The sequence below is a fragment of the Suricata suricatta genome, chromosome 17 (genome assembly GCF_006229205.1).
Source record: "Suricata suricatta isolate VVHF042 chromosome 17, meerkat_22Aug2017_6uvM2_HiC, whole genome shotgun sequence".
Lineage (NCBI taxonomy): Eukaryota > Metazoa > Chordata > Mammalia > Carnivora > Herpestidae > Suricata > Suricata suricatta.
In genome coordinates, this window is record NC_043716.1 from 32,722,829 (window position 1) to 32,737,012 (window position 14,184).

Here is a 14,184-nt window from a genome sequence, read left to right on the forward strand (position 1 = left end):
CCTAGAACAATAATTCTTGGAACTCCCTATCTTGAAAGAAAAGCCTGTTGTAGCATAAAAGGAACGATTCCAAGTGTGCAAAAAAAAAGAAAAAAGAGAGATTAAAAACTCTGCAAAAGGGGGACAAAAAGGGATGATAAAAAGAATGCAGGGTTTTCACTGCCAGGAAAAGTACGTGGCCCCAACAAACAAACAATGATCTAACAAATATGCGATCATTCTCAAACCCTTTGGGATGCTGTTAAAATGCACATTCTCAGGCCCGGGCTCACGATTTCTGATTCCACAACTCCCACATCACGGCAAGGTACTGGGGCAAGGGATCGAACGACCACGAGGCAAGAAGCACTGATTTGGGGGAGAGGATAGTGGGGCTGAGCCGCGAAAACTGCTCGCGCCTGTAGTAGAGCGCCTGCTGGATACCAGGCGCAGGGGCTGTCCCGGGGGCGGAGAAAGGCGGTGTCCCCGCCCAGCTGAGATTTCCAGTCTGGCACCCGTCGGCGCCCGCCTTCTCGGGCGCCCGCCGACCTGAGCGCTCCCGGCGCCGCAGGTCGCCCAGGCTCCGCCCCCGGAGGCTCGCCGCCCACCGAGTGCCCCGCCCGAGCGCGTTCAGCCCGCGCGCCGCGGCCTCCCTCACCCGCCGGCCCTGCAGACGCCGCAGCAGCGCGTCCTCGTCCTCCTCGAAGTCCCCGAACACCAGCTCCTCCAGGTACCGCTCCACGGCCGACTTGTCTTTCTCCAGCGTCTGGCGGTTCCGCTGCCGGAGCCGTCTCTCCTCCTCCGCCGCGACTGCGATCGCAGCGGCCGCCGTGCTCGGCCGGGCCGGCGGTTTCCGCTGGGATGAAGGAGCAGCCTTTCGCGGCGGCCCGCCCGGCCCTGCTCCGGCTCTCCGGTCCGGCTTCATTTGGCTCTTCCGGTCTAGCCTCACTCCGGTTCTCCGGTCCGGTCTCGTTCGGCTTCTGCGTTCCGGCGGCATCGTTGGGTTTGAGGAGAAACGCAGGCGCTCACGTGGAACCTCGCTGCGCGTGCGCCGAGACGGTTCTCTTTCCGCGGCCGCTAAGGCCCTGCGGGGTCGGAAGGAGCCTGCGCGGCCTGCTAGCACGTGACCGACACTCTCTCCCTACGTAACGCCCACTCCCCTCACCGGCCCCTCCCCGTAGGGGAGTTCCTCTGGGAGGACCAATCTTCCGGGTGGAGGGGGAAGCGGCGTGACTGGAGTGGAAAATTTTTTCCAACACAACTTTGCAGCTGCAACTGATTGAAAGGAGCACAAGAAAGCCAGAGTATAGAGTAGGATGACTGAATGAAACTTCTACTTTTCTTCCTGACTTTTTAACCACTCGACTTCACACGAGCCGCGGTTTCCTTTCCCACCCCCTCGTCTTGGTACGGCCCTTGGAGTACGGAGCCTGCAGAGGGTCCCACGCTGGAGGAGAGAGAGAGGAGGGTATGTAGGGAAGTGGGCCAATCGGGGCGCGGGTCACGGCGCAGGCGCGCTGGGGAGGGAGGGCTATGCTAATGTTGTTGATATCCTGGGGCCACCCGAGTTAAAGGGGGGAAATCCGGGGGCTGCCGCAGCCGCCACCGGTCTGGGCCCAGCGGGGGCTCCCCTGTAGTCGCCGTAGTCCTGGGGAGAGGCGCCTGCCCCTAGCTTGGGGAGGGGGCGCCGCGGGCCCGGGGAGCACGGACAACCCCTACCCATGAGGCCCTGATGGAAAACACAAAGGATCTGGTGAGAGCCGAGCGCGGCAGCCGCTTTGTGTGCCAGGTGGGGGGGACGCCTGCAGCTCCCCGACCCCAGGAACCCCTGCAGCTCCCTGACCCCGCTCTCAGGCCTGCTTCTCCATCCCACGCCCCCTCAACCTCCAGAGTCCCCCTCCCCCTACCGGCCGTTAAACGACTCAGGGGGTTCCCCTCCCCCCACCCCTCAGCCCCGGACTCGGCGGGGTTCTCTCTACTCCCTTCACTCTTTGGAGGAAAAATTTTAGAAGAAAGTTTTTCTCTGCGTCCCGCCCCCCTCCCCCTTCAGCCCTTGCTGGTGGGGGGAGGGAAACTGGGTTTGAGACTTTTCCTTTTTTAGCCGTTCAGGGTGGGAGAGTGGAGTCCTCACTTGGCCCCGGGAGTGGGGAGGGGGGGGCGCTAGATTTGGGTGCCTTGCGGGGGAAGGTGCCTTTCCCCTCCCGGCCGAGTGCCGCGAGGCATTTCGCACGTGGAGGTGGAAATAGTGAAAGGGGGCGGGGTGGGCACGTGTGGGAGGGAGAGGTGGGAGTGGTGTTTTGGGAAGCAGCCGCCTGGGCCGCGTGTTTAAAAGGGTTCCAGGTCGATGGGCTTCGGGCACCATTGCGTTTTCTTTTGTAAAATAAGAATCCTAACGTTTCAGAGTCGGAAGAGACGTTAGAGGTCACCCAAAGCAGCCGTCCCCTCTGCAGCCTCTCTGACAAGTGGTAGGTAGTCTGGCCTCTGCCTAAACCCTTCCCAACACTGACCGCTCTCTTCTGCCCAGGAAAACCCTTCCGGTTTTCCAGTCGTTCGTATCGTCGTGTGCCTGCCCCTATTAGACCCTCCAGCCTCATTCATGTCCTTGTTCCCTTGCTCCCTTTTTTACTTCTCAAATTTTGTCTCACATCCTCCTCACCCACCCACCGCTCATTGGCCTATATTTTGTGTGCCAGGAAAGAACAGCAGGGAAGTGGAGGAAGGACGGTTTGGGAGATAGCGAGGGCCAGCCGAAAACTTCGCTGGGTCATTTTTCAGATGCGCTGGCTTGCGTGTCTGAGGATGGTTATTTTTCTACAGGAAGCTGGGAATTACAGTCTGGGATTTCATGGCTGATTTCTCTCACCAGTGCCTTCCCCCCCCCCCTTTGGTACTTAAAAGATTCAGCTCCATACTCTGTATTTCTTCTCTCAAAGCTTGTTGCCTAAATCATTCTCCCTGAGAATTCCTCCCATTGTCTTTGGGGATCCTACTGGGGCTCTTAGAAGCATCTGGTACAGACGTGGTCAGAACCACTTCCCCCCCCCTCCTCCCTTTGACCTGTGTCTTCCTTTTCAACTGGGCTTCCTTCTCGGGGCCCCTCCTTCACAGTGCTCTCATTTCTTTATTATTATTATTTTTCTTGCCAGTTCTTTTATGAGAGTTGAAGTTTTTGGAGGACTTTCATATTTGTTTACACTTTATATTCCTTTACAGTCATATGTGTCATTTATCAGGAGTTTGAGACAGTGCAGTTTCTGCTGTTGTCCGTTAATGTTCTAATGTCCTTCATTTGGTGAGCTGGGCTGCCCCCAGAAGTAGTTTTGTTGGCATTAGAATCTTCAGGGCTCTTGTTTTTCCTCTTCCTCATACAGTGAAGTGGATTCAAGACAACATAAAATGTAGAAAAGTAATGAGTCTGGTGCAAAAACTAGAACATAAATTTCCTTTTAAACTCCCAGTCGCCTGTTTACAATATTGAAACAGACATTTTTCTTTCCCTCTCCCATGACTTAGAGACTCTTGCTTTGCTCCACCATGCTTACTTAGACTGTTTGGGGTGTTTTTTTGTTTTGTTTTGTTTTGTTTTTTTCATTTATTTACCTCAACACCAGTGAGTGTTTAGAAAGAAAATAGCTATCTTTTTTTGTACCATCTCCTTCTCTGAATAACAAGTAGCTTCTATTAATATAGAACCACATCTCAGGGCTTTCTGGGTGCCTTGCAAATTATGGCAAAACTGTCTTGAATAAGTATTTGTTCATAAGTATCTTACATTGGGCCATGTTTTTTTAACAATCCAATTTTTAATTTTTAGTTTAATCCAAATAGAGTTTGATATCTATTTCATCCAAATATAGTCACTAGAATTTAACATGGAAATGAATACCAGGTGCTGACAAAAGCTGACAAGAGCTGTGTAATTCTGTCTTTAAAGTTTTAATTACGATGGAGTCCCAAGTTATTTCCCTACTTACTTTAAACGTGAACTGTCATGACTTAAATTGACTGCCTTGGGAGACATTTGCATTCTGAACATACTAGACAGGAACAACTGGTTTTATTTTTAAGAAGACACTGTTGTATTTCTTTTATGGGTGGTTCCATGTTAGTGTCTAAACCTTCCTGCAGTTCAGATGCTTCTAGTCCCTCCAGCTGTTTGAAAATACAACAGAGTAGTTAAAAGAAGGTAGACCTGTATGTTGCAAGTGAAAACAATATATTAATGTCATAAATACGAAACCACTAGATTACTGAAAGCCAAGAGCGCTCAGTGGTTTGCGTGGCCACATTCTAAAATTAGACAAGTACTATTTTTTGGTTGCTCCTTATTTCTCAATTTTCGTCTTTAAAACGTTTGCTGAATAAGATGTAATCTTTTCACATTTATAATTTTAAGGTAAGCCAGTTAAAAGGTAACATTAGTTTCAGGGTTTAAAGTCCAGGGGAAAGATAAAAACATCAGGTCAATAGAAAAGGAAGGAGTTAAAAAGGTTAAAGGAATCTGAGCTATGACTCCTAACACCACAGTATTCTTAGGTGTCAGAGACTACCTTTAGTTTTATATAAAAATTGCAGATTGGTTTAGATTTAATCCTGAATTTTTAATGACCTCCCCCGAACACGCACGCGTGCACACACACAGATTTAGACTTTTTCTTCTTTCTTTGCTGGAACCAAGAAGAAAGGGTGGAAAGAAAATAATTCCCATTTGAATAAAGGTGATGTGAGGCGGGATGAAGTGACCCAGTAAGAGAGGCTCTAGCAGACTAGGTTAGTGTTTCAGTTCTGCTACCGACGAGCCTCATAGCACTTGTCGGTCGAGATCCTGTGCGCGGGTTCGCTCATGCTCACGGTTGCAGGGCTGGTCTAGAGTCAGCACCATCCAACAGAACTTTGTGCAGTGGTAGGAATGTCTTCTAGGAGCGTTGTGCCGCATGGCAGCTAGCCACATGTGGCTGTCGAGCGCTTAAATGGTAGCTAGTCCAATAGAAGGACCAGGTTTTTTATTTGGATTTGAGTAGTGTAAATAGCCACAAGTCTGCCATGTTGGACGTGCATATATAGAAGAGTGTTTTCCAAGCTTAGCTGATCTTTAAAACCACCCCCTGTGGCTCTTGGAGCAATACAAAACCTCTCTCCTGGTGATTAGCATTCAGTAGGTCTGCAGTAGGGCCTAGGACTCTGTTTTGAATGCATGCCCCAGAAACTTTTTATCAGATTGATTAGGGCAATACTGCATTTTAATATTTCTGAGCTCCTTTGTAGTTTTCACTGCAGTATTGAAGACATAGAATGTGAGGTAATAGAAATCAGCCTCTGGATACAGTTGGCAAACTGGCCAGGATCTCACTCTGCCGCCTCTGGCCCGTGATCTTAAGTTGCTTAACGTTCTCACCTGCGTGTGGGTCGAGCTTCAGCGCTGCCTCAGTCCCAAGGTTTCTGTAAATCAGTGAATAAGAAACTGTAAGGTGCTGTGAATGGTAAAGTATTAGGATATCTTCCTAATACTGAAATCCCTATTTCTTTTTCTTTTTTCACTGTTACCTATGACCACCTTTATTCTCGATGAACAGATCGTATGCGGTACTCAGTAGTTAATTCAGTTCTTGTCCTCCCAGCTATTTCTTGCTCTCCATAGTTGGCAGTCGGTGTGTAGGACACGCATAGTAAATCTAAAACTTTTTTATGTCTGTTGTTCAGCACAATGATTTGTTTATATTTCTCAGTAAATACTGGATGATATATCATCTACTGCTTTACTTTTAGACCTAAAAACTTTAGTTAGCTAGTTGCAGATTATTTTTTACACCAAAGAAATAACTGCTTATGTACACATGTGTTTAGCCGTATTTTAATTGTACCAGTATAAATACCTAATGGTTATTAGCATTCTGTGATAATATATCTTTTGTACTGCCTGCTCTAGGTATATTTTCAGAAGATAAATACCAAGAGACTGTCATCTTACATCATTGTTATTATTTTTTTTTAATGTCTGTTTTTGAGAGAGAGAGACAGAGCACGAGCAGGGAAGGGACAGAGAGAGAGAGGCACAGAATCTAAAGCAGGTTCCAAGCTGTCAGTAGAGAGCCCAACACATGGCTCGAACCCATAAACTGTGAGATCATGACCCAAGCTGACGTTGGACGCTTAACTGACTGAGCTACCCAGGTGCCCCTACATCAGTGTTTGGGTTGTATCAAATCAATATCATGCTGAATAATCTGTTTAACTTATTATTTTGCATATTTACATATTAATAAATGATCTCATTTGATTGCTCAAACTGCATTTGTACCACAGTCCCAGCTTTAGTATGAATTTTGTTACTTGTGATAGAATAGATAGCTGGTAATTATATTAAGATCCTCTTGGCTACTATGTTTCATACTTAATTTTGACATGGTCGTCTTATTTTTAATTAGCTTTTCAGGTTCATATTTAAGGATTCCTAGCTTTCTTCTGAAGAACTGAAAGTCCATTCATGTGAATTATTTTGTTTAATCATACACTCTTCCTGTGTGGTAAGTGATGTTTTCCTTATTTAGAAGAGAGGGAAACTGAGACCAAAATAATTGTTATATCCAAAGTCTTAAGTGATAGAACCAGAACTTGAACCCAAAAAGATAGAAATTTGTATTTTTTATATCTCAGGAAAAAAGCCTCCTTTTGTTCACTGTTGGATGTAGAATATTGTCCTCTCCTGTTATTCCCAGGATACTTTTCAGTTTAAGAAGGTTATTCAGTATACTATTGCTTTTGGTGTCTTCTTGATTGTACCGTTGACATGAATTTATTCTTTCACATTGAACTTGTGGAAAACAGAAACCCAGTAATCCCAAATCCTCACCATTTGTCTTCCTCCTAATAGTAAGCTGAGAAAGAATAAATGCATTTCTGTTTAGGCCAGTGAATTGTATCACTATGCCAGACAGCTTTTCATCGTGATGGCAGAATGAGGAGAACCATCAAGAGCTAAATGGCTCTTTAGCTCCTACTGGGTCCAGTTTACCGTAGATTTCTTAACTCCTTCAGTTTTAACATTGCAAGTTCACACATAGAGCTTTAAAATGCAAGGTTTGGGGCGCCTGGGTGGCTCAGTCGGTTAAGCCTCCAACTTCGGCTCAGGTCAGATCTCACATTCGTGGGTTCGAGCCCCGCGTCAGGCTCTGTGCTGACGGCTAGCTCAGAGCCTGGAGCCTGCTTCTGGTTCTGTGTCTCTTTCTCTCTCTGCCCCTCCCCCTCTCATGCTCTGTCTCTCTCTGTATCAAAAATAAATAAAACATTTAAAAAAAGTTTTAAAATGCAAGGTTTTAGGAAGCTTATACTTCATGAATAAATATAAAACCCAGAAAATTAGGTGGACTACTGTACTATATTGGTTTGGATAATGGAGAGTTGATTAACTTACAGTGAGGTTATTCATATTGAAATCATGCTATTGCCTAGCAGTATATTTAACTTGCATTTAGAATCTCAAATATTTTCCATAAAATTTCTCTTAGAAAAGTTTTATTAATTCCTTTGTAGATTTTATAGGAAGGAAGGTTCATCAGGGTGACAGTTACAGTAGGAAAATGAAATTCTGCTGTGACTTGTCACTCTTCCTTACATTCTGTCACTACAGAAACCTTTTTGTATTTTTTTCGCTACAGAAGTACAAGGAAAACGGGGGCACTTGGGTGGCTCAGTTGGTTGTACATCCAACTCTTGATTTCGGCTCAGGCCATGAACTCATGGTTGTGGGGTCGAGCCCCATGTTGAGCTCCATGCTGAACATGGAGCCTGCTTAAGACTCTCTCCCTCTGTCCCCTCTCCCCCTTTAAAAAAAAAAAGGAAAAGAAAGGAAAATAAAAAGCATGGGAAAGCTAATCATCCTCCCATCCCCTTCTCACCATGTTAATAGTTTAGCTATTTATTTTAGAATCTTCCTAAATGCATGTACAAACAAACATAGATTTATCAGTATGTTTATATACCAGCATACATTGTTTCTTTTAATAAAAGGTGAGTCATGCCATTCCTATGTGCAATTTGCTTCTTTCCCCTCAGTACTTTATTTATTAGGACTTATTTCCTTAGTGGTGGTTAGATTGTCTCCAGTTTCTCACTATTACATTGTTGCTGCATGAACCCTCTTTCCACACAGAGTCTTGTGTCCTTTGAGTATTTCTGAAGGACAGATTCCAAAAAGTAGAATTACATGGTCAAAAGGAATACTCCTGGGTTCTTTTTTTTTTTTTAAGATTTCACAAATAATGTCAAATTGCCCTCCAGAAAGATGGCATAAATTTTCCTTCCTATCAAGGGTGTATCAGGGCTGTTTCACGTGCATTTGCCAACTCTAAATATCGTCAATCTCTCCATTTAACCAGTTTAATGAATTTTAAAAAGGTAATTTGCACTTTATAAAAATTGACCTTTATTTTTGTAAGAATAATACATGCACTTAATGTGAAACCATGATAAAAGTGCCCCCCAAACAGGACCCTTTACAGTAATGTCTTTCTCTTCCCAGCATAGCTCTCATTTCACAAGTACTTTTAATTCTTAGCTTTTTCACCTAGAATCTGTCTCCATGACTTACATCACTCAGTGTATGAGTCCTAGATGTCTTGACTTCCTCTGTGCTGAGTGAGGAGTTATCTGCCCAATACCAAGTGAGCTTCCCCCACCTGCACTTGCACATCGCCTTACACTCAAGGTCTTAAATAGACACCTAACATGATTTTTCAGTTTTGTTTTGAAGAGCAAAGTGTTAAAAAAGGCACACTACTGGAAATAGTCTTATTTGATCCTTGTTATCTGTGCTCACAGAAGTTAGCTGACAATAATAATCAGAGGGAAAAAAGAAAGAAAGGGGGTTAAAATTTAACCTAGGTTTAAGATTATTTTCTTGATTCGTATTGCTAGTGTTCATCTTAGCTACATGACCTTGGGCAAGTTGCAAAGCCTGTTGGAGCCTCTGCTTCCTCGGCTGTGAAATGGGAGTGATGACGGTTATGAGAATTAAATGCGTTACTACACATCAAGTGCCTAGAATGTGCCTGCCACATAGTGAGCATCCTGTGTATATTAGTTGTATTAATCATAATACAACAAATCACTAGTAAAAGCAGTTCAATAAGGGGTTACTGTGGAGTTTACAAATAAACTCTCATAGAGCAAAATGTGTTTCTGAATGAAATTAGATAAACATGGAGAGATGACTGACTCTAGAAAACGGTTAGATGATACAAAAAGTGCACCTGATGATAAGTGTTTCAAAACATGACAAAACCGGTATTTCTAAGAAAGTAGTAAATGTGTACGTGTAGACCTCAGTTTTAGAGAACAGTGGCAGCAACCTGATCGAATTTCCCCACCCACCTTTCTATAAATCTGTATAAAGCCAACAAAGAGCACATGTGCATCACACACCACCCATGCCTTCAGCATTATTTTTAAGTAGATTACCACAACCTTCAAATAACCTCTAAGGAAAGCAATCAGATTCCAGGAGCCCCTTCTACCCAGTCCTGCGGATGTGTGAAGACTGAGAGAGAGAAGGCTTAATGGCTTTAATTGCTCCAATGATAAAGTTTAAGGCTTGGAAGACTTAGGCGAAGCAGAGTATCACTTCCAAAAGAGAAGAACCCAACACTAAGTTCCAAAATACTGAACACAGGTTTGAAATTTGGTAGTTCCCAGCTTTAGCCACAGAGAAGAGCTTGAAAGTAACTAGCACTTCATAGGGAAGAGGTAGAGACATGGCCGTGAAGACAAAAGAGGAAGAGGAGAAATGAATACTCTTTCAGAAAAAGAAAGAGAAAGTAAACTTAGGAGTGTTCTGGAACCAGGAACCCTTGACCATGAAATACATAGAAATGGGAAAGAGTGGACTGCATGCAGAACTGCTATTGGAAAATATAATGTGAATCAGAACATCTCAACTCATGAAAATCTTCTCCCCCTGCACTCAGAAAAACACAGAAAAAAATTGATACAACACTCAAAATGAAAGAAAAGCCCTCAAACCAGTGTTCAGTGATACAAGGAAAAGAAAACCTTGATTCAGAAATCTAAAACTAAAAAGAAACCAAAAAAAACAGGAAGAATGAAAAAATCAGTAGACTAAACTTAGAGAAAAGAAGAAAAAATCCTATCAGATGAAGACTGAATTATAAAGTTCCCACCAAACAGATTCAAATGCAAATATAAAAACATTGAAGAAAGGCAGGAAAATGGTCAAGAGAATGAAAATGAGATTTTTTTCTGATACTTTAAATGGAAGATGGGTCCAAAAAGTAATGTGTATTTAGTGTATCTCAATAAAGAAAAAGAATAGGGGCACCTGACTGGCTCAGTTGGCAGAACACAGGACTCTTGATTTCAGAGTTGTAAGTTTAAGCCCCACATTGGGTGTAGAGATTACTTTAAAAAATAAAAATCTTTTGTGGCACCTGGGTGGCTCAGTTAAGTGCCCAACTTCGGTTCATGATCTTCTCACCATTCATGAGCCAGAACCACATACCAGCCTCTCTCGTCATCAGAGCCTGCTTTGGATCCTTCATCTTTCTCTCTCTCTCTCTGCCCCTCCCCCTTCAGCTCTCTCTCCCTCAAATATTTAAAAGAAAAAAATCTTTTAAGGGTGCTTGCATGGCTCCGTTGGTTAAGCGTCTGACTTCAGCTCAGGTCATGATCTTACAGTTCACCAGTTCGAGCCCTGCATCAGGCTCTGTGCTGACAGATCAGAGCCAGGAGCCTGCTTCAGAATCTGTTTCCCTCTCTCTCTGCCCCTCCCCCACTTGCACGTTTGTGTGTGCACACCGTCATACATGCTCTCTCAAAAACATTGGAGGAAATTTTTTAATAAAAATTTTAAAAAAGAATAAAACCATAATCAAGAAAATTTCCTGGATATAGAGATCTAAACCTATATATCAGAAGTTCATACCAAAAGGTAAACTGCAGGATACAGTCTAGTAAAGCTGTACGACTTTAAAGATACAGAAAAATTCTCCAAGCTTCCAGGCAAAAGATGAAGTGCCTCACAAGGTCAAGAGAATTAGACTGGTGTCAGGTTTGTCTAACATACAAAGCAAGACAACAGTGTAGTAGCATAAGGAAAGGAAATGCTAACCAAAGATTTTATATCCAGTCAACTATCTTGAATGTCAGGAGTACAGAAAACGTTTCAAACACAGCCAAGAATTCAAGGAATGCTGTTCTCACGAGCCCTTCCCAAGAAAACTGTTAAAGATGAGCTTAATCTAAAAGATATTTGGGAAATTTTCTGCAAAAAGTTTGACAGTATTTCACATGCCTTTTTGCACTAAGGTTAAAATCAGGAGTAGGGGTGTAGGTAGAATGGTACATAAACGTCATAGGACCTGACGAAGTAGAATGAAGGCAGCTAAAAGCTATGGGAAGAAAAAGGAAAGGAAAAACTAGAGTAACACTATTGACTGTAGGTTAACTATGACAAGGGATTCAAATGATACCATTTGAACTGAAGGAAATGATTTTTAAAAAGATACATAGAAATATAAAGGAGGTAATTAAAATAACTAAATATTAATTGTTAAGTATAATTTAATTAAACCAGGTTAAAAAATATCTGAGCCTGGGTGGCTCAGTTCTGTTAAGCATCCAACTTCATCTCAGGTCTCGATCTCATGGTTTGTGAGTTCAAGCCCTGCGTCGGGCTCCGCTGACAGCTCAGAGCCTGGCGCCTGCTTCAGATTCTCTGTCTCCATCTCTCTCTGCCCCTCCCCCACTTAGGCTCTGTCTCTGTCTCTTTCTCTCTCCCAAAAATAAACATAACATTGAAAAAAATTTTTAAAGAAATAAAAAGATTCAAAGATAAGCATTACAAAAAATATATAAACCTTTCAAAACACTGAAAAATTTAAAAGGCCAAAGAAAACTGTCATGAAAAATCATGTGATGAATGATCTATAATGCACACTGTAATTATAACAAAATATGACAATTAAAATCAAACATACCAGTCATATCAGTAAGTATTCTCTCACCAATAAAAAGATTTTCAGATTAGCTCAAAAATCAAAGTCCCAACAAATTAATCTGTCAGTTATATAAGAATAAAATCAAAATCTAACTTTATGAGACCCTTAAAACAGCTAAAAATAAAAAGATGGACAAGGATAAATCAAGCAAATAGAAATAATATGAAAGCAGGATCCACAGTGCTGATACCAAATTAGAAGTCAAACCAAAAAGCATTAAATGACAAAGGACAATAGTTTGTGATACCAAAACGCACAGTCCACAACAAAGATATAACAGTTCTACCCCAAAAGCAGCAACAATCTTTATAAAGCAAAAATATGAGAAATGCACAAGGTAGGTGCAGGAGACAGTAGGAATATAGAAGACAGAAACAAGGAGGCAGATTTTCAGGTATATCTGCATCTGAAAACCAGAGTCCTGTATGTTCTCTCAGCCACAAAATAGTTGATACGTTTGGAAAACGTTAGTAGGTCCTGTATAAGAAAACAAAAAGGAAAAGGACGTTTCCACCTCAAAATTTTGAAGCCTTCTATTGTATGTTAGAAAGCCTTGTGCAAGAATATTCATAGTAACTTTATTCAAAGTGGTCAAATCTGGTTGGAGAATGGTTAAATATATTGTTAAAGTGCAATATTAGTAAAAAGTGAACCAATCATACATGTAATATGAATAAACCTCAAATATGCTGGAAAAAGTATGTTGACTGAGCTAAATTAGGTATAAAAATGTCCATGCTATTTTATTCCATTTAAATAAATATTTAATTAACCAGTAGTAATAGAATTACAAAATTAACCAATAGTAATAGAACTTTAATGGAGGAGGAGAAGGATTGACTGGGAAAGGACATGAGGGTGCTTTCTAGGGTGACAGAAAAATTTTGCACCTTGATACACATTCAAAATTATGCCTCCGTTAAGGAAAAAAAAAACCTCTTGGGTACAGTGGGTATTGTAAACAAGTTACAAGAGTTTCTAAAAAATTATAATGAAAATATTATATATAAGAATCTGAAATACGTGTAAGGCAGTGAGCAGAGGAAAATTCATAGTCCTAATTACTTCAATTGTGTGTTAAAGAATAAAATTCAACTGAGTAATTTTTTAAAAATCTTACAGGCTTTGTTTAGCAATTGGTAAATGGGCCAGCATCAAATCTAGCAGATAGAAAGGAGTTCCACATTGCTTTACAAAGTGAGAGATAGACCAAAGTGGGAGCAGGAACAAGAAGGTTACACTGGGCATTTGTGGGTTGAAGTTAGGTTGCTTTTCTTATTGGAGCAAAGGGAAATTTTATAGCTGGAACAGGTAATGTGTGCTGAGCGAGTGAGCACTTATAGTTTATGTAAGCCTGCCTTTTTAGACAGAGGTGAACATAGAAACTTGGTTACTAAGTCTTGATTTACTGAGGTGGCTTAGCCAGAGCAAATCTTAGGCCTTATCTAGTTACATGTACTTATTTATTTATATTTTATTTTAAAGAGCACATGCGCATACACACGGGAAGGACAAAAAGAGAATTCCAGGCAGGCACAGAGCTTGACTTGGGGTTCAAACTCCTGAACAATGAGATCACAGCCTGAGCCAAAATCAAGAATTGTACACCTGACTGAGCCACCTAAGCACCCCTACCCCCTACCTGGTTACTTGTCACAGTAAAAGCAAAAGAATGAAAATAAGTAATTCCTAGCTCATAAAGGAAAAAGAACAAAAAAAGTAAGCCAAAAAAAGGTGGAGTGGATCGCCTGGGTAGCTTAGTCAGTTAAGCATTCAACTCGATTTTGGCTCAGGTTGTGATCTCATGTGGGATCAAGCCCCACATCAGACTCTGGTCTGCAAGCATGGAGGCTGAGGCTGCTTGGGATTCTCTGTCTCATCCTCTCTTTCTCTCTGCCTTTCCGCCACTTGCACACACACACTCAAAAATAAGTATTAAAAAATACGTTAAAATATAGAAGTAATAAAAAGACTAAGAACCCTAACGATTAAAGGGCACAAGAACACACATCACACAGATGCACTAAGGAAGATATTCAGAAATGGCTCCGTGTAAAACAACTGAGCACATCTTGGTTTTTCATACCGATCCCCACTGAGGAGAATAAGAGCTCCTTGGAGAAATGGTTGAAACGATCCTGGAATATCTTGATGTACCAGAAAGTCAGTGCTCAAAAATTGATGTGAAAATGAT

The 14,184-nt window shown here is 42.3% G+C and overlaps 2 protein-coding genes across 20 annotated transcripts in view; one reads left to right on the forward strand and one right to left on the reverse strand.

The window, feature by feature from the left end:
- Positions 1 to 1,081, reverse strand: part of UTP18 (UTP18 small subunit processome component) — a 39,482-nt gene extending 38,401 nt beyond the window's left edge. Inside the window, exon 1 of the mRNA XM_029926713.1 lies at positions 638 to 1,081. Within this exon, the coding sequence (XP_029782573.1) occupies positions 638 to 976 (339 nt within the window). The 5' untranslated portion in view covers positions 977 to 1,081. The remainder of the gene's footprint in view (positions 1 to 637) is intronic.
- Positions 525 to 14,184, forward strand: part of MBTD1 (mbt domain containing 1) — a 67,291-nt gene continuing 53,631 nt past the window's right edge. For 9 of the 19 annotated variants that reach the window (XR_003904275.1, XM_029926692.1, XM_029926705.1 and 6 more), the window contains exon 1: positions 1,513 to 1,732. Coding sequence is in view for 8 of the 19 variants with exons in the window: in XM_029926692.1 (XP_029782552.1) it covers positions 1,712 to 1,732 (21 nt within the window). In the remaining 11 variants the exon portion in view is untranslated. Of the gene's footprint in view, positions 1,448 to 1,512; positions 1,733 to 2,380; positions 2,445 to 6,404; positions 6,504 to 14,184 lie in introns of those variants that run through there. The other 10 variants (XM_029926696.1, XM_029926699.1, XM_029926695.1 and 7 more) reach the window with 8 other exon arrangements.